The sequence below is a fragment of the Balaenoptera acutorostrata genome, chromosome 2 (genome assembly GCF_949987535.1).
Source record: "Balaenoptera acutorostrata chromosome 2, mBalAcu1.1, whole genome shotgun sequence".
Taxonomy (NCBI): domain Eukaryota; kingdom Metazoa; phylum Chordata; class Mammalia; order Artiodactyla; family Balaenopteridae; genus Balaenoptera; species Balaenoptera acutorostrata.
In genome coordinates this window covers 136,280,171-136,300,303 of record NC_080065.1, presented here as the reverse complement: position 1 = coordinate 136,300,303, position 20,133 = coordinate 136,280,171, and the positions used below count along the sequence as shown (strand labels likewise).

Below are 20,133 nucleotides of genomic sequence, written 5' to 3'. Positions count from 1 at the left end.
ATAGGGCACAAAGCCTGGTTTATTCCTGTTGCTTGGATTCAGGAAACTCTGTCCCATCTTTTTAGAGGGAGACCCCCTGGGCCAGTTTGGCATCAGCCAAGTTGGGGATGAGTGGAGGATTTTCTCGAGGAAGACCCTGGACCGTGAGCACATGGCCAAGTACTTGCTCCGAATCACAGCTTCCGATGGCAAGTTCCAGGCTTCAGTCCTCGTGGAGATCTTTGTCCTGGACATCAATGATAACAGCCCGCAGTGCTCAGAGGTAAGAGCCTGGTGAGGGTGGGGGAGGAATAGAGGCAAGGAAGCTGGAGTGAAGGGCAAGAGGAAGGAGAAGGACTCAGGGTACCATCTCTGGGACTGGACATCGTTGACCACACTTGCCCTTGCTTCTCCTTGGCTGGCCTCAGACTAGTGCCCTAGGCAAGGGCGATTCTAGGTGATTCCTCCTGCCCCCCCACAAAGGGATGTCACCAAGCTCTTTAGGACCCATGGTCCATACCTCTTCCCCTACACTCCATAAAAAGATCCTTTTCTCTGCAAAACATATCCAGAAGTAGAGTAACTTCTTCATTCTCCAAACAGCCTGCTATGCCCAGTGGGAAAGCCCCTCCACTGCTCAGCTTGTTAGCATGGCTCATTGTTATCAAATACATCCAAAGAGACCTGCCCCAGAGACGCCCCACACCACTCGCCATGCCTATATGGGCCTATCCCTACATATGGATAGGTTATACAGACCAACAGAGACCCTACTCCAGGTTATATGTATAAACAAACATGCAGACAGGGCAGTTACACTTTTGATAAGGGAGACTTTCCTGAGGACTTCATGTAATTCAACACTAAATTTCCCAAGGAAAATTTTGAGTGTTGTGTGTGTGTGTGTGTGTGTGTGTGTGTGTGCGCACGCACGCGCATGCGTGCACATGCGTAAGGAGAGGAACTGCATTCTTAGAGGGCATAAATCAACAACCACTGTCACGTAGCATTTCTTTTAAACATTTTTTTAAACACAGTAAATAATTTTTAACTTTAGGGAGATTTGCATTACTTCAAAGTTTGCAGATAAAGTTAAACTATTAACATTTAAATTTTATAACATCAAATTAGCATAATTCAAGTTTATATAAAATCCAGCTATTTAGTATATATACATAAATGCAAACTAATACGTAGGTACTCACACACATGCATAGTCAAAGGATCATGTACAACTCTCTATAAATATGCAAATACCTATATATATATATACACAAGGATATACATAAGCATACACCTACATACCCACAACATTCATCCATAAGTATACCCATCCATATACACAAATGTACATCTATAACTCACACATACTTACATATGCATGTGAATATATATATACTTCAATTCTTCATACTTTATTTGTCCACACACATATATACGGACACACACCTTGGAACACACAAAAATCATATATCCTATCACCTTTTCTTCCACTGTCTTCCACGCTCCAACCTCATAGAAGCAGAGTATAAAAAGAGAACCTGGGTTATCAAGTGGGGTGCGTGGAAAAAGTCTTTGCAGGATCCAAGATGACCACTTTTCGGGTGGTCTCAGAAGGGCAGCCTTTTGGGGGAGAATGGTAGCCACACCTTCCTCCTCTTTCCCCTCAGCACCCTTCCAACCAGCCTGCACCCTCCCCATGCTGGAAGAGGCTGGGGCCAAGTTCACCCTGGCCTTCTCAGAGGTGGTCAATAGCATCACCAGAGCCAGGGGAAGGAGGCCTGGGGGCTGTCTCCACACAGCCCCCCAGGCACAAAGCCCCCACCTGGAGCACGTACAGGTGTCCATGCTCACCCACACCATGCAGTGGGGGGACCGGTTTGCTTGGAAGCTGTGCCCAGAGCCAGCAGCTGGAAGAGCACTGAGTTCTCAGGGAACTCCAGCCTCTCCCCTGTGCCACCCCTTCTGCAATGTGGCCCCTGTGGAGTAACAGATTGCGGCAGGTCCTTCTAGCCCTGAGTGTGAGCTTTCAGATGGTGGAAATTCTCTCTCATTCTTTGCTTTTCTGACTATGTCTCTTGTCATCATTCTCCTTGTTTTTAATCTCCATTTTCCTTGCACGTTCCATCTTATTCTGTTCTCCTCCCTCCCTCTCTCCGCTTCTCTCCCCTACCCCCTTCCATCTCTGCTCTCTAATCTCTCTCTCTGCTTTTGTCTCCCTCTCTGTCACTCTGCCTCTCTCTGAATCTCAGTGCATCTCCCATAATCCCCCTCTTCTTTGTCTTCTATCTCCAGCTTCTCTACACTGGCAAAGTCAGTGAAGATGTACCTCTAGGACACTTCATTTTGAAAGTTTCTGCAACAGACTTGGACTCCGATACCAATGCTCAGATCACATATTCACTGCATGGTCCTGGGGCAGATGAATTTAAGCTGGATCCTCACACAGGTAGGTTTCCTGAGCTGCAGGATCAAGCAAAGAACTTATACACTGAATAACCAGTGCCCAGTACCCAGGCTCCTTAGAAAAGAAACAGGAATTTACTTATCCATCCATTCAGCAAACGTATATTGGCACTGTGTGTCGAGCATTCACTAGATGCTAAGGACATAAACTGATAAGACAAGATCTAGGTCTTTACAATCCAGTGGGAAAGGCAGTCATTGAATCAGTGGTTTGACGTGTGCTAAGAAAAAATGCAGGACGCTAGGGGAGGTTTGACAGTAGGACTTAAATTTGGGATCAGGGTTAAGTAAAACTTCTCTGAGGAAATGTAGCCAGGGGGTAAGGGAGTGGTAGGGATGGATATTCAAGGCAGAAGGAGATTTTATACAAGGACCTTGTTTTGGGAAAGAGCATGCACATCTGAGGACCTGAGAGACAGCCAGAAATTGGTGCACAGAAGGAGGGGAGGGAGAGAGAGCAAAGGATGAGGGCTTCTGAGCAGGGGGGCCAAATCCCACCTTTAGAGCCATTAAAGGATTCAAGCAGGTGAGAGTCATGGTCAAAGACATGACCTCAAGATTGTATGCTGCAGATTGAGATAAAATCTCATAGCATTGTTGCAAGGATCCCAACAAATAAAGTATATAGAAATCTAGCCCAGGTCTGGCACATAATAAGAATTCAGTAGATATGGTTTCCATTGTCAATTATTATCAGTTAGCGGACAAAGCGGAGAGTGGGAAACAGAGAGCCCAGCAGAGCGGACCATGAATGCTCGGGAGAGGTTGGCCTGTGAGCATCTGGTGGAGAAGACAGGGTAGAGACTGCTTCCTTTAGAAAAGGAGGGATCCCTGTCCTGCTGCTATAAGGAAGGGTGTGGAGACGGACAGCACAGAAGGCCCAGGTGACAGAGAGCCAGCTGCTGACACTTGACTTGGAATCAGTCGCTCGAAGGATGCCTTGGAGATTCCTGAGCAGGGAGGTGGCAGGTGAGAGCTGGTATCCCAGAAAGCTGTCTGGATAGGAAGAGACAGCATTGGGATTTCCCTGGTGGCGCAGTGGCTAAGAATCCGCCTGCCAATGCAGGTGACACGGGTTCGAGCCCTGGTCCGGGAAGATCCCACATGCCACGGAGCAACTAAGCCCATGCGCCACAACTACTGAGCCTGCACTCTAGAGCCCCCGAGCCACAACTACTGAAGCCCACGCTCCTAGAGCCTGTGCTCCACAACAAGAGAAGCCACTGCAGTGAGAAGTCCACGCACCACAATGAAGAGTAGCCCCCGCTCGACGCAACTAGAGAAAGCCCACGCGCAGCAACGGAGACCCAACACAGCCATAAATAAATAGATAATAAATAAATTAATTAATTAAATAAAATAAATAAAAAGTAGACAGCATTACCCTTTCTGACCCCAGCATGGGCATGCTGAGTCACCCCAAGTAGGTGACCTAATCTCTGTTGCTGTTTGTCCAGCTGCAGGATGATCGGTGGGGTCTTAAAAAAAAAAAACTCGGCGGTTTTTCTGAGTATGGAAATAATACATGCTCATTATTCAAAAATTCAAACCATGTAGGCATGTATTATGCAGAAATTGGAAGTCTTCATGATAACCAGCCTCTCCCCCAAAGATAAGCACTCTTGGTATATATTCTATCAGACCGGTTTTCCACGCATCCCCCAAATCTCTATGTAGCATACTACTTTGTGACTTGCTTTTTTCTCATAGCAATATCTTGGTGCTATTAACAAGGCAGTACATAAAGCTCTATCATAATTCCTTTTCTGTTGCATAGTATTTTACTATATGGCTAAATGATAATACATTTAACCAGTACCTTTTTGAAAGACACAGGATATTTTCAGTATGTTGCTATTTATAAACAATGCTGCAGAGAATATCTCTATATGTATATTTTATCTTTGGGTTGATTATTCTATAGGATACATTCCTAGAAGTAAAACTGCAGGCCAAAGGATAAACCCATTTTATATGCTGTTAGAAATTGCCTAACTGGCCTTTTAAAATGTTGTGCCTCTTTGTAGCTTGTTGGCGTGGATATTAAATTGGGGATGTGGTGGTGGAATGTGACTAGGGAGGTGAGCAGGTGTGGGAAGCTACAAGACTGAACCTCTTTGCTAACCATTTGTACACAGGACTGACCCCTTTTCTCTGTGACAGCATACCGTATGGCTGGGTTTGTCTCACATAGACATCGGGAAGTCACATGCTGGGGTCATGGACCCCAGAGAAAACTCACTTGCTGTCCTTTCTCCGGCCAGGGGAGCTGACCACACTCACAGCCTTAGACCGAGAGAAGAAGGATGCGTACAGCCTTGTTGCCAAGGCGACGGATGGAGGCGGCCAATCGTGCCAGGCAGATGTGACCCTTCACGTGGAGGATGTGAATGACAACGCCCCCCGGTTCTTCCCCAGCCACTGTGCTGTGGCGGTCTTCGACAACACCACGGTGAAGACCCCCATTGCAGTGGTATTGGCCCGGGACCCAGACCAAGGTGAGAAAGAGAAGGATTGGAGGCCATTTGCTTACAGGGTCACCCTGGGCGAGGGTCTGGCTTTCTCTGTGTTGCTCTGAGACTGGCAATACCTCACTCCGGAGCCTACAGACACGTACAAGTAGAAAATGTCCACAAACTGCATACCTAAGTGCTAGGTACGAAAGATTTTGGCAATGTTTCAAAGCTGGTATGGGGCATTTCAGCCTCATTGTTTCTCACTGCCACTTAGACCTGGAGCCCTTTCAATTCCACCATTTAACCTCAAGGACATTTGATTACAAACATTTAATGTGAAATACACCAATCAGAATTATTCAACTGATTAATTGGCCACAAGAAAGAAACTTAGGGCACAAACTCCATTAAGTCTATTAAATTCTTGGATCAATTTTCTAGTCAATGAAGTGGAATATTTTACATTTTATTTTGCATTTTCATTTTAATGACATTGTTTTCATTAGGGTTAATTCTTTTCCTTTTACTATTTACAAGGCAAACTGGATTCATCCAGGAGTCTTCATTCCATATTATACCAATTATAGCTTCTGACATCATGAAGTGTTTCATTGTGGAGATCTCTATATCTATAGATATATGTATATATATACATGTTTATATATATATATATATATATATATATATATATATACACACACACACACACACACACACATATACGTGTGTGTGTATATATATATACACATCCAATTTTCTTGAATTACATTTTATAATTTAGGTGGGGTAAAAAATACCCTCAGGGTCAAAGTCGCCAGAGGAACATAGGATATGACAATGATGAAGATGATGATGGTGTTAAAAGAGGAATCAAAACACCCTGCTTTGTTTGACACCAACAGAGTAAATTTAAGACTTCTTAGAGGAAGTGAGTTTTAGCTTGGCATTGAGGAAGGTGAGAGATTTTGGAGGAATGCAGGGGTCCTAGGGAGGGCAAATAGCAGTGCAAAGGCATCTAACATCTAAGGCCCTGCAAATGCTCAATTAGCCAGTGCTTGCACACCTCCAGGGACAGGAAGCTCCCTACTTCCTAGGCAGCCCCTTCCTTCCATGGTACCTCAGATAATTATCAAGTGTTACCTTTTCGGAGCAGACATCTGTCAATCACGGTCCTGCCCTCTGCAGCCACACAGATCTCCCAGACCCTCGCCCATGACAGCCCTTCAGAGACTAGGAGGCGGTGACTATCTGCTCCAGCCTCAAGGTTCCCTTTCTGGGTAGAAGGACCCTAGTTTCTTCAATCTCGTGTTTCCAATCCCACCTCTCTTCTAGGATTCGTCCTCTCGCCTTGCACCAATTAACCATTAACGCTTCAAAGCTGTTATTATTATTCTAACCCAAATACTCCACCTCAATATTCCAAATGTAGCCTGACCAGCACCTCTCTCTCTCTCCAGAAAATCCATACATGGGAGAATGTGCATGGTATGCACATTTATTTCATGTAAATTCAGTGAAAGGGCTGTGTGTCCCCACATGTGTATAAGACTCAATCCCTATAGGCTCAGAGCCTGTGCTTTTCCCACTGGGTAAGGCTCTCATGGCTGAGCACTAAATGTTGGTGTTCTTCAGACCCTATGGTCCCTACACGAGACAACTGCTTCATCTGGTCCACAACCAAAGGAAATAATAGCACCTGAGTCAGAGCTGGAAAAACACTACATGCTTTGATTTACTAAGAACTTTCCGTGGGTGTGTGTTTTTTTGTTTGTTTGTTTTGTTTTATTTTGACATAATTATAGACTCATAGGAAGTTGCAAAAATACTACTGAGAGGCCCAGCACCCTTCACCCAGCTTCCCCCAAAGGCAGCATCTGCAGTATGATATCAAAGCCAGGAAACTGGCCCTGGGACATTACTGGTAATTGGACTCCAGTCTTATTCAGATTTCACAGTTTCTATATGCTCGCATTTGAATATGTACGCAAACACCACCACAATCAAGATACAGGATTGTTCTATCACAACCAAAGAACTCACTATGGGTGCTTTTGATCTTGCACAATATTTATTTTGTGAGCTGACACTGGACCCTAACCTCCACATAAACAGCTTCAGATATCCTTAAGGGTTTGCAGAACAACCCTCCCCTTCATAAGAACCTTTCTATGAGGCCTTGAACCCCACCCTAGTCAAGAACCCTCACATGAGAGAGTCTCACTGCTAACAGCCTAAGCATGTTAGCCTTTATGGGGACCCTGCCCGCCAGGCCCTCCTCTGGCTGAAAGCTCTGCGGCAGGCAGGGCCAGAGGAGGGTCCCTCTGTATGAATCACGCGCTCTGTCTCCCCGCCAGGCACCAATGCCCAGGTGGTTTACTCTCTCACGGACTCTGCCGAAGGCCGCTTTTCCATCGAGGCCACCACGGGCGTGATCCGCCTGGAGAAGCCGCTGCGGGTCAGGCCACAGGCAGCACTGGAGCTCACCGTCCGTGCCTCTGACCTGGGCACCCCGATACCGCTGTCCACCCTGGGCACTGTCACCATCTCCGTGGTGGGCCTGGATGACTACCTGCCCGTGTTCCTGAACACCGAGCACAGCGTGCAGGTGCCCGAGGACGCCCAGCGTGGCACGGAGGTTCTGCGGCTGGCCACCCTCACTCGCCCGGGCGCCGAGAAGACCAGCTACCGCGTGGTCAGCGGGAACGAGCAGGGGCAGTTCCGCCTGGATGCCCGCACAGGTGAGGAAGCAGCCCCCCTACACACACACACACACACACACACACACACACACACAGAGTCTTGTGGAACACTGGATTCCACGCATACCATAGTCCCTTCCCAGCATCCTTCAGCCCCTTCTTCACTCTCCATCTCTCCAGGTACCAAGTCCTTTCTTGCAGCATGGGGCCAGCTTATATGGAAACACCCCTCATTCCACTACATCCCCACCAAAGACTCTGTTGAGGACTCTCTCCTCCCAGTTTGCAGCTTCATAGTCCTGGCTCACACCCAGCCCCGGGAGGCTGAAGCCACCCTCCATCCTTGGCTGCCGAGGCACGAAGCACTTGCTAGAATCTGGGGCTTAAGCAGCCCAAGGCAAGGCTGCCTGCTTCCCTCCTAAAGCCTTCCCGAAACATCCGGGGACCCCCGAATTTTCCCTTAGTCTCATAAAGAGAGAGAACTAGGAAACCGGCTTTCTTCTATCCTCCTAGCCACAGAAGGATCTAAGTCAGACTCCCAGAATCCCATGGAATGGAGGATTCAGAGGCTGCTCAGGTCAGGCCAGGCTCCATGTGGATTCCTCACCACAACACCTCTGCAACGGCGCGCTCTACCTCCTAAGGCAGCCGCCTTACTGTTGAGCAGTATTTGCTTAGTTTTCATTACAGAGACTTTAAACATATAAAAAATAGAGGGAACAGTATGATGGACCCCATGTTCCCATCACCCAGCTTCAGTAATTATAAATATTTGTCTAGTCTGGTTTCATCTTTGCCCCCCATATCCACCCACTGCTGAGTTATTTTAAAGCAAATCCCAGACATGATATCATTTGGTTTGTAAATACTTTGGTGTGTAACTCTCTCTAAATGATAAGGACTCCTTGTATAAACACAACCATAATACCATTATCACACACACAAGATAATAATTCCTTAATACAGTCCAATACCCAGCCAGACAATTTTTCAGATTATCTCATAAATGTCTTTTAGAAGTTGATTTGCTTGTCAGCATCCCCCAAATGTCCACATATTGCATCTGGTTGATAGGCAGTATCTTAAGCCTCTTTTAACCTCTAACGTTTTCCTCTCCCTCTTTATTTCCTGCTGCCATTTATTTAATGAAATATTGGGGTCGTGTGTGAGGCAGGATTTTTAAAATAATTTTGGATTGGCTAATTGTATCTTTATGGTGTCATAGAACATATCCCTCTAGCCCCTGTATTTATTATAAATGACATTTGGATCAAAGACCTTGATGCGCTTCAAGCTCAATTTTTTGCCAACAAAGCTTCATAAATGATGCTGGGCTCTCCTTTGCACCACATGAGGAGGCACATAATGGCTGATTGGTTCTTTTTTCTGAGGTCAAGATTGATGGTGGGTTTGGGGGTTGTCAGCCTGATCCATCCAGCTCTTCTTCTAATGGTTTTAACAGCCTTTAATGATTATTTCCCAGATATACTATTTCATTAGGGGCTGCAAAATGGTGAATTTTCTAACCTTATCATTCCTCATTCATTTACTAACTGGAATTATTTTATAAAGAAGAGTTTTCTACCATTAACTGTTCAGTTATCCAGGAATGGCAGGATAAATCGTTGTTCTTTTATTTTCCAGTGTTCAGAATAATAAATCTCTGCCCTAATAATTTGTTAAACAGCTTTGGGTATTATAAAATTCTATAATCTAAGTTCTGTCATTTACTAGCTGACTGAGCTTGGGCAAGTCACGTAGATGTTAGGAGTATCAGCTGACTTACCTAGAAAATGGAAATCACACTTGTTCCTGCTCTACAGGGTTATTACAGATCTACATGAGATAAGAGTTAATATTATAGAATTAAATGAGATTTCAATGAAATAATACAGAAATAAATGAGAGAAACACTGCTGTTGAGAATGGTAATAAGGAAAATGAGAGGAGATGGAGGGGAAGGGGGAGGCTATGGGAGAGAGAAAATGAAGAGGGAGGTGAGATGATGGAGGAGATGATGCAGGAGCTCTGTCTCTCCCAACCCAGTTGAGCTGCTTCTCCAGGGGTTTGGCTCAAGACCCCCTCAGTACTCTGCCTTTGTGGTCCCAACTGCCTCAGTGCTCCCATCACCTCTTGTTTCCTCAGGGATCCTGTACGTCAATAAGAGCCTGGACTTTGAGACAAGCCCCAAGTACTTCCTATCCATCGAGTGCAGCCGGAAGGGCTCCTCCTCCCTCACTGACATGACCACAATCGTGGTCAATATCACTGATGTCAACGAACACCGGCCCAGATTCTCCCAGGATCTGTATAGCACGAGGGTCTTAGAGAATGCCATCGTGGGTGATGTTGTGCTCACAGTAAGGATCTGCAATTTTGCACTTTTGAGGGGCACGGACTCTGGCGTGGGTTCTTATCTCCCCCTCCCCCAGTCATCTATGAACATGGATTATTTTATCAATTAATACACTATAGACTTGACTCTGACTTGTAGCCACTCAACCAAACTCTCTCATGATAAAATTTCTCAGAGCCACGTTTGATAAGATCTAGATCAGGTACTGAAAGAATGGGGCATGGGAGAGGCCCCAGAGGACGGTCAGAGGGACACAGAGTGTCAGCGTGGGAGGGGAGGAAGAGAGGGGACACCAAACAACACCTCTTTGCATTTAAACATGTAATTGCTCCCCACTTCATGGAGTGAAACCAAACTCTGTATGTCCACATTCGAGGTTCTCATCTCCTTCCACCCCCTGACATGCACCCTATGCTCCAACCACACAGGAAGAGGTACCTTTCCCCAAACATCCTCTGTACTTTCATACCTCTGGGCTCATATTGTTTCTTCTGCCTGGAATGCTGGCTCCACTCCCAGAAGCCTTCAAGGCTTCATGAATCCTCGTCTAATCTCCCCAGGTGAAATTTATCACCATAAAGTTGATCATACTTTGCCCCAAATTAGACTTGTCCATAAAATTAGACATTAAGCTTCCAGAGGGTTTATTCATTTTGGCACATTCCTCAACTCCTAGCACAGGACCCTAGCACCCTGTCAGTTATGAGTGAATGAATGAATGAAAGAATGGATAGATAAACGAATGAACCATGCATGCTGACATCCATACTAGGATGTAAATGAGGAGATTCCCTTGGCAAGGACGACTATGGTCCAGGGATTGCCAGCCCAAGGGCAGTCTATGGGGCAGGGACACATCTGTGCCCCCTACACTCCCAGGCGCCAAGATTCCTTTCTGTTCCTTCTTGCCTCTCCAATCACAACTGTCACCCGCCTCTATTGCAGGTGTCAGCGACTGACGAAGATGGACCCCTAAATAGTGCCATCACCTACAGCCTCATAGGAGGGAACCAGCTTGGGCACTTTGCCATCCACCCCAAGAAAGGGGAGCTACAGGTGGCCAAGGCCCTGGATTGGGAACAGGTGAGTCATGTGGGAGGGGCCCAATCTGAGCTTATCAGAGCAGAATATAGCCCTGCTGCAGGTCCAGAGGGTGAACTGCATTCAACACCCCATTCTGACACTTCTCCAGACCTGCCCTCAGGGTCTCCCACTCCTTTTCTCTGTGGGTACCCTGTGACCTGTGAGGCCAGCAGCAGGAGAGGGGCTGAGTAACCTTTAACCTTCCTGAAAGAGCTCAGGCCAGCTTCTCACTATTAACCAGGGATCATTAGATCATTACAACAAGTTATCACTTATTGAGCACCTGCTCTGTGCTAGGAACTTTGCTAAGTGATGTACATGCATTACGCCATTTGGTCCTTAAAGTAATCCTAGGAGGTAGGTCCTGATACCGTCCTCACATAAGTTTAGTCACTTTCCCAAAGTCTCACAGCTAGTAAATGGTTAAACTGGAAGTCAAACCTACTTCTGCCTGACTACAGAACCTGAGCCCTAAAATGCTATGGGAGAGTAATGGGGGCAGGCATAGGGGAGTGTCTCCATCTTATTTTTCTAAAAACATTAGTCATGAATCAGGGGGCAGAACTGAGTGGTCTTGTTGCTAACTCTCCCCTGGGCATCTTGCTGTAGATTTCTAGCTACTCCCTGAGGCTCCGAGCCACAGACAGCGGGAAGCCCCCACTGCATGAGGACACAGACATCGCTATCCAAGTGGCTGATGTCAATGACAACCCACCAAGATTCTTCCAGCTCAACTACAGCACTTCCATCCAGGTATGCTCAAGCTTCCCAAAGCATCCTGAATCCATCTTCCCTTCATATCCCTCCTAGTGGAGGGCACTCACCACTGATACCAGTGCACCCAAACAGTGACTGTGACCTTGCATTGATATCCCTAATGGCAACACGGTCTGCTGAAGGGGATTATGGATTACACAATTAAAAATTATCAGGCACTGTGCTAGGCACGTCCACATCCATTATCTCATAGGGGACTCACACAGCCATATGGAAGTAGACAGTACCCATTTTATAGATTTTTTTAAATGGAGGTATAGAAATGTGCCACAGTCAAAATGTGGCAAATTTGGGATTTGAATCTAGAAGATCTTCCAGATCCCAAGCTATTTCCACCATACTAATGGTTTGTGAATGGGATTTGGAGAGAATCTTAAGATTCCGTGGGGAATTGTGACCACAAGGGTTGAGGGAGGTGAGGAAGTAGGTAAGAGGACAGAGTTCTGTGTCCCACTATGCATCAACCAGGGTCACCCCACTTTCACCTGTTTTGTATCATGAGTATGAGTTAGGATGCTTTGGCTGCAAATAACAGATCAACTGACTAAAAGCTTATCAAATAATAAGGCCTTATTATTTCACATAACAAAAGGTCTGCTAGTGGGAAATTCTATTCCAGAATTGGTTATTTCAGCAGGAAACTGATATCACAACTTTGGGTTACCTTCTTCAAAATTCCTGTACCTTCTTCCTCATGGTAACAAAATGGCTGCTGCAGCTCCAGCATCACATCCTTGCTAAACCATCTTCAAAGGCAAACAGATGGGGACTTCTTTTGCAGAATCTGTTTTTATCAAACAAGAAGACTTTTCAGAACCCCCACCTGGTAGACTCCTCCAATGATCAGAATTGGATTACGTGATCACACTTAAATCCAAAAACTGGCACAGGGACTCAGATTATTGTAACTGACTTAAACCAATCATAGTCCATCTCCTCTTAGGAAGGGTATATCTTTGCTGAGGATATTGCCACCTAACACCTGAACAAAAGTTGGGTTTTGTAAGAAAGGAAGGAAAGAATGCCTGTTGGATAGGCAACTACCAGTTTCTGCTCATAAGATACTGTTTGTAGATAAGGTTATGATGCTAAAAAAGACAGTTAACAACCACTGTGTTACAGCATACTGAATCCCCGTGTTATAGAACAATGACTGGAACAATATCCAGGGGATCCATTTTTCTCTGTTAATTCCTAATCATCTTTGAATTTTCTCATTGGTCCTCTAATCAGAAAACCATTTATAGGTTTTCAATGGACCCTACGAATCACAAAATTCCCACATGGACCCCAGGCACTAATTTATATACATGAGTCATCAGCTATGTGACTTCGGCAAGTCACCTCTATAGGATAAAGGGACTCTAAAGACCCTTCCAGCCCCAATGGGCTTTGTTTCTAAAAACCAGCACTGCCCTCAGGAAGCTCAAAAGTCAACGACTAATTCACAGATGAGCAGAATGAATGAATGACATCTCAAGATGCAGACATGACCTGGGAGCAGCCAGAGTGCTGAGGACTCATCCCCGAGAAGGGGACCCAGAAAGATGTGAAAGAAAGGACTGGGACTTATTTTGTTCTTTGATTTCCTGTCTCTCTTGGTCTCAGGAAAACTCCCCCATCGGCAGCAAAGTCCTGCAACTGATCCTGAGTGACCCGGACTCCCCAGAGAATGGTCCCCCCTACTCATTCCGAATCACCAAGGGGAACAATGGCTCTGCCTTCCGAGTGACCCCGGATGGATGGCTGGTGACCACTGCAGGCCTGAGCAAGAGAGTCCAGGAATGGTATCAGCTTCAGATCGAGGTGAGAGCTGTGTTGGGCCACTGGTGGTGACCATGGGGACAGAAAGTGTGCAGACAAAAGCACCACCAGTGCTTCTCTTATTAGAAAAAACAATGTACAGAACCCTTCCTTTGTGCCAGGCACTGGCCTAAGTGCTTCACGGGCATCACTGCATTAAATCCCCACAACATGCTTTACGGTGAGTACAGTTATCACCCCCAGTTTCCAAATGTGGTAACTGAGGTACCCAGAGGTTAAGTTACTGGCTGAAAGTAATGCTACTAATAAGTGGTAGAGCTGGGCTGCTTCAAACCCAAGCGCTCTGACTCCAAGCTCTTAATTCCTCCCCTGCTCCCAGGCAGAACAAAAACTCCCTCACCCTGGCTCTAACTCCTTGAGTTTGGCCAGGACTGCTCTCTGAACCTCAAGTCTTTTTAAAGACCTACCTCAGAGAATTGGTGTTGTTATCGAACCAGGTTCAGTTTGTCCAACCGCGCCGCAAACTGAAATGCTGAGATGCCGAAGTCTTCAGTAAAGAGAGGGCTTATTAGCAAGGCAGCCAAGCAAGGAGATAGGAGAACAAGTCTCAGAACCGCCTTCCAAAAGGCAAGGGGCTTGGGGCATTTATGGAATAAAAAATAAAGGAGCAGGGCAGTCTGAGGCGTGGGAAGCATGGGGAGCAGGGGGAAAGGTGACTGGAAAAAGGTGCAGTAATCATAGTTCTGCCGCAGGTGTAACTAAGCTACAGGCCTCTGCACGTTCAAAAATGGAGGCAGTTAGCACTATCTGAGGGTTTTCTGCCCTCTGACGTCAAGGTCACCAAGCAGACCCTTGGGCATGCCCAGTTAAAGGGTCGGCAGTCCTACCCAGTCTTAACCAGCTCAACTCCAACTAGTCACGGTTGACTCCAAGTCCTGGAAAATAACTCTGGCAAACATCTTATTGTTTAGGATATGTGCAGATGCAAGCCTTTAAATGACCTTGTTTAGTGAAGGCAGGTGAAATGAATTTGACTAATCCATGGATCCACTAATCCATGATTACCCACGGTTTCAGTGCAGAGGTCAAATGAGAGAACATATACATACATGGAGAGGATTATAGTGATATTATTATGGGTTGTATGAGAACTGCCCAAGGAAAAGTGGCCAAGATGGTGATCAAACATTTCTCCCTCATTTCATTCCCCCAAATCCCTTTCCTAAATCTCAAATCTAGTGGATCCTACTATTCTGTGAACTTCTCTGGGCTCACGATGATGTAGTCATCCATTCAGCCAGCCAAGCAGCCAGCCAGCCATTCATCATTCAACAAACATTTATAAGTACTTATCATATACTTAACATTTATGAGTACTTATCATATGCCACATGAGTACTTATCATATGGCATGCTAGCTGCTAGTAATATAGCAGGGGAAAGAAGGGGATGATCCCCATCCCCGTGGGCTTTTGATTCTAATTATGGAGATAAGCAATAAACAGATGAAGAAAGTGACAGGAGGCTCATAAGGCACAAGAGAGACACTTTCAGAGGGTGGCTGCCCTTGTGAGGAGGGAGCATTTGAGCTGAGATCTGAGGAGCTGGCCAGGTGGAAAGTGGGCAGGAGAGCATCACAGGCAGGAGGAGCTAGATGAGACCAAGTCCCAGGGTGGGAAAGAGCTTGCAGTGACCTGAGGTGTTGCCACGTGGTCAGTGCATGGTGAGCATTGGTGGGAATGAAGTTGAAGAGATGGGTTGGGTGGATCATGGGGGTCTCATAGCTTGGATGACCGTGTTATTTGAGGCCCAAACTGTGATGCTCTTGAGAGTGAGAGAGGCACTAAAAATAGTTAATTGGTGATAAGTGATCCACAAAGGTGAAAATCAAGACTGTCCTGGGCTAACCAGGAAGTAGAGTCATCCTAATGATAAGCCTTGATAATACATTTAGATTCTAATCCAAGGGCAGTGAGAAGTGACTGAAGGGTTTCAAACAGAGAAGTGACCTTTCTTGTGTCTCAGGAGGCTTGTTTTTGAAGCTCTAGAGAAAGTCAGTTGAAGGGGGCAGGAGTGGTTGAGGGAGACCAGTGAGAATTCATCTAAGCTGGAGGTAGTGGTGATGAGATCTTGAGGTGATGGTGAAGATGAACAAGTGGACATATCTGTGACAGGTTTTGCTTGGAAATAAATGGGAGTCGGTGGTGGATTGGATATGAGGAGAGAGAGAAAAGAGAAGAATCAGGACCACACCCAGGTTCCTGGCTCCAGTAAAGTCTGGATGGCAGGGCCATTTATGAGACTGGAAGGACTTGGGGTGGGGAAGGGACAGGTTTATGGGGTAAAATGAGGGCTCTGCTTAGCATATGTTACCTTTCAGGTGTCCATGAAATATCTAAGTAGAGGTGTCCAATAGGCAGCTGGGAATGGGAGTCTGCAGCTCAGAGGACAGGTGTGGGCTAATGTAGAGGGTCCTCAAAGCCAAGGGCATGGGTGTGATTGTCTAGGGAGGCAACAGCTTCCTGACCTCTGTATACTGGCCCAGACAATCACTCAGTAACTATTGGCATCATCACTCTCTCTTGCATTTGTCCTGTATTTCTGCTTCCGTTCACTGGGAGGCACTATAGGCCAGCAAAGAAACAGGCTATGAACACAAGAAGAAGTTCAGATTCTGCTCTGGCCTTACCTGCTGTATGACCTTGGGCACATCACTTGACCTCTTTGAGACTCAGTTATATCTTTTGTAAAATAGGACACTTCAGGGTACTTACCTCATAAGAAAGATAAACTATGATCATGCATTTAAAGCATTCAAAAGTGACTGGCACACAGTTTGTACTCAGTTAATATTAGTTATATATTATTCTTAGTAGTAATATTAATTATTACTGTTGCTATTTATATCTCATCAGTGTTATGCACAATTCCCAGCAGCAGGTGTAATATTGCACCTTTCTCCCGCACTCAAAGCGAATCCACATGAACAAGATATTACCGTAGGGAAAACTGTGAAGACCCTGCTGACAGCTGAGAAAGTGATAACGTTACTGAGGAGAGGAAGGAAAGCTTCCTCCTTGCTAAGTCCAGACAGAAAGTTGCAGAGATGCTTGGTGAAATGTGCAAGGGAAAGGCATTTCTAATTTACAATCTTTCCTTGCTTAAGTGAGGTCACGTTGCTTCAAACCTGCAGTGGCTTTTTGGGCCTGACTTAAATCCAACCTCGTGCTCCTCAGCCCATCAGCGACGGCCTGGGCTTCCCTCTCTGCTCACCTCTGGCCCTCGGCCCTGCCCGCTCCTCCAGCAGCAGTGGTCCCTTCCTGCTGTGTTGAGCATTCTTTCCCACTAGAGGGCCTGACGCTTGCTGTTCCCTGTCTGTCACCTCTTCTCCTCACCTCTCTTTTCTCCTGATCATAGCGGGGGGCCTGACCCTTACAAGGCACTCAATAAATATTTGTTGGCTGAGCTGAAGAAGACATGCCTACCCCGAACCCGACCCCAGTCACATAGTAAAGAGGAGTAAGAGAACTTCCTTAGGCTGACAGGGGCCATGAAGGATGTACCCTAGAATCACTAGGAGACCTTTGATGACCCTCCTAAGGAAAGAGACAGAATGAGAGAAGCTCAAGAGGTAGGAGGCCGCGTGTGGCTGGAGAGGCTTAGGACGGGCTCAGAGAAGTGTCAGATGGAAGGTGGAGTTAAGTTTTACCATCCACACTGGTGATGTGGGATGTAACTCCCTCCACAGAGCCCTCAGCGCTTTTGGAGTTACGATTTTCCCTTTCAAATGCGACAACAGGCGGAGCCTGCCCTGGGGCAGAGGGACGTGGCCCCCGGGGAGGCCCCGACAGCCGCGGTCCTATGGTAATTCGGTGCCCGCTTCGCCCACAGGTGTCAGACAGCGGCACCCCGCCCCTCTCATCTTCCACGTCGGTCAGGGTCCACGTCAGGGAGCAGAGCCACTACCCACCCTCCGCCCTCCCACTGGAGATCTTCATCACCATCGGGGAGGAGGAGTTCCAGGGCGGCATGGTGGGCAAAATCCACGCCACAGACCGAGACCCACAGGACACGCTGACCTACAGCCTGGCAGGAGAGGAGAGCCTGGGCAGGCGCTTCACAGTGGGCGCGTCTGATGGCAAGATCATCGCCGCCCAGGGGCTGCCTCGGGGCCGCTACACGTTCAACGTCATGGTTAGCGATGGGACCTTCTCCACCACTGCCGGGGTCCACGTCCACGTGTGGCATGTGGGGCGGGAGGCTCTGCAGCAGACCGTGTGGATGGGCTTCCACCAGCTCACCCCAGAGGAGCTGGTGAGTGACCACTGGAGGAACCTGCAGAGGTTCCTCAGCAACAGGCTGGACATCAAACGAGCCAACATCCACCTGGCCAGCCTGCAGCCTGCAGAGGCCATGGCTGGGGTGGACGTGCTCCTGGTCTTTGAGGGGCATTCGGGGACCTTCTCCAAGCTCCAGGAGCTGGCATCCATCATCACTCACTCAGCCAAGGAGATGGAACACTCGGTGGGAATTCAGATGAGGTCAGCCATGGCTGTGGTGCCCTGCCAGGGGCCAACCTGCCAGGGACAAATCTGCCAAGAGACCGTGCACCTGGACCCCAGGGTTGGGCCCACGTACAGCACAGCCAGGCTCAGCATCCTGACCCCGCGGCACCGCCTGGAGAGGAACTGCTCCTGTAACGGTGAGGAATGGGACTTCCCCAGGACAACCAGCGCTGATGGCCCAGCCAGACTGACTCCGGGGATGGAGATCCCAGCGGGGTGCTCTCTGGGGTAGTTAGAGGGACATTTTAACAGGGTTAAAGAGCAGGGACCACCACGAGACAGGTGCGGCCTCACAAAATCTAGTCATGGAATAGCACCCTAGCTCTGGTCACTTTTTGGAACTTTGAAAATAATGGTAAGAATTCAAAAGGCAGTTCAGCATCACAGCTGAAAGCATAGACTATGGCATCAAGTTGCCTGGGTTCAAATCCCAGCTATGCCACTAGCTAGCCAGGTGACCTTAGGAAAATTATTTAACCTCTCTGTGCCTTTGCACTGTTGTAGGGATTAAATGAGAATTAAATATCAAGTGCTTGCTTAGAAAAGTGCCTGACCTATAGAAGGTGGTCAATTAGCCCGAGTTACTAGCACTACTACTATTATTACTATAGCCTGATAGTTTTAACCTCAACGTTTAGACTGAGCAGCTCAGGTTCAAACCCCAGCTCTGTCATTTACGAGCTGTGTAACTTTGGGTGGATTTCTAAAACCCTCTGAGCTTTTTCCTCATCTTTGAAATAATGAAGATAGTATCATCTGCCTCCTTGAGTTGGTTTGGGGAGTAAATTACTTCGTGGATATGAAAGCATTTTAACCCCTAGCTGTCTCACACTAAGCACCCCATCAGTGATGGCTGCCATTCACACGGTGGTAGTTGTTGCTATAAGGACTCTGCTATGTGCCAGTCTCTGTGTGTATGTTACCTAAACTCATCACCACAACCTTAGGAAGCAGGATCATTAGCTCCATCTACAGTTGAAACAGGTATGGGGATTGTATTGGTTTGCTTGAAACTGTACAGCCTCCAGTGAAGGGCTGGTTATTCAAATACCTGTGTCCCACTCTAAAGCCTGAGCTCTTCGCCAAACTCTTTAGGAACTTGGTGTTCTGACAGGACTTACCCCAGTGCCCCTGGCATTAGGACCAATGCCCTGGATCAGCTCAGGTGCATTTGCAAAAGGGGAATGACATCACCCCTGCCCCCTTGCCCCCCGCCTGGCCTGGCCTAGGGGTCCATCCAGATTGCATTAGGGAAATTCTAGGAAGATTTCTGGACTTTCTCCAGGGCCCTCTGGATTTAGGCTAGGTGAGCTACTCTAGGGGTATGGGGTGGGCTGGGGCGGCAGGTGTTCCCTTCTTGTGTCTCTTACCCTGGAGTGGGCTGCAGGGAAAGCTGTGATGGCTGAAGGTTCTCTCTTGACCCCCTGGCATCAGATAGCAGAGGTTCTAAAATTCAAGATTATGCAAAATCACCTGGGGAGCATGTTTATAAAGTGACCTGCTCCTGGCTGTCACCTCCGGAGTTTTTTATTTAGAAGGTCTTGGGTGACGCCTGGAATTGGCATTTTTAGCCAGCACCTCAAGCATTTCTGAAGCAGGTGGGCCAAGGGCTGCACTTTGAGAAATACTAGGTAGGCTGGCTCACCTAACACCAGAATCACTTGGAAAGAAGTTTGGTTTCTGTTTGTTTGTTTGAACATTTTAGTGAAACAGGACATAGAGAAAGATCCATGTATCATAAGTGTACAGCTCAACAAGTGTTCAGAAATCAAATACACCGGTGTAACCAGCCTAGATCAAGGTAATCACCTAGATCAAGGACCAGAACATGATCAGCATCTCAGAAACCTCCCTTGGGCTCTCTTCCAGTTGCTACACCCATCACGGGGAGATTTTTAAAATACAGATACCCAAGTGCCACCAGAACTACAGAATCTTACTCACTAAGGGTAGAGCCTAGCATTCTGTATTTTAAAAGATTCTTCAGC

General features: G+C 47.0%; 2 protein-coding genes across 4 annotated transcripts in view; one reads left to right on the top strand and one right to left on the bottom strand.

Annotated features, from left to right (window-relative positions):
• SLC36A1 (solute carrier family 36 member 1) overlaps nucleotides 1-20,133 on the bottom strand; it is a 296,571-nt gene that overhangs the window by 181,141 nt on the left and 95,297 nt on the right. Inside the window, exon 11 of one of the 3 annotated variants that reach the window (XM_057539737.1) lies at nucleotides 12,499-12,600. The exons of the other annotated variants lie outside the window; for them this stretch is intronic. Within the exon in view, the coding sequence (XP_057395720.1) occupies nucleotides 12,554-12,600 (47 nt within the window). The 3' untranslated portion in view covers nucleotides 12,499-12,553. Of the gene's footprint in view, nucleotides 1-12,498; nucleotides 12,601-20,133 lie in introns of those variants that run through there. 3 annotated transcript variants of the gene reach the window in all.
• Nucleotides 1-20,133, top strand: part of FAT2 (FAT atypical cadherin 2) — an 82,441-nt gene that overhangs the window by 47,081 nt on the left and 15,227 nt on the right. Inside the window, exons 11-19 of the mRNA XM_007188621.3 lie at nucleotides 66-262; nucleotides 2,275-2,428; nucleotides 4,710-4,943; nucleotides 7,256-7,639; nucleotides 9,746-9,960; nucleotides 10,902-11,039; nucleotides 11,649-11,792; nucleotides 13,425-13,622; nucleotides 17,472-18,282. Coding sequence (XP_007188683.2) covers nucleotides 66-262; nucleotides 2,275-2,428; nucleotides 4,710-4,943; nucleotides 7,256-7,639; nucleotides 9,746-9,960; nucleotides 10,902-11,039; nucleotides 11,649-11,792; nucleotides 13,425-13,622; nucleotides 17,472-18,282 — 2,475 coding nt within the window. The remainder of the gene's footprint in view (nucleotides 1-65; nucleotides 263-2,274; nucleotides 2,429-4,709; nucleotides 4,944-7,255; nucleotides 7,640-9,745; nucleotides 9,961-10,901; nucleotides 11,040-11,648; nucleotides 11,793-13,424; nucleotides 13,623-17,471; nucleotides 18,283-20,133) is intronic.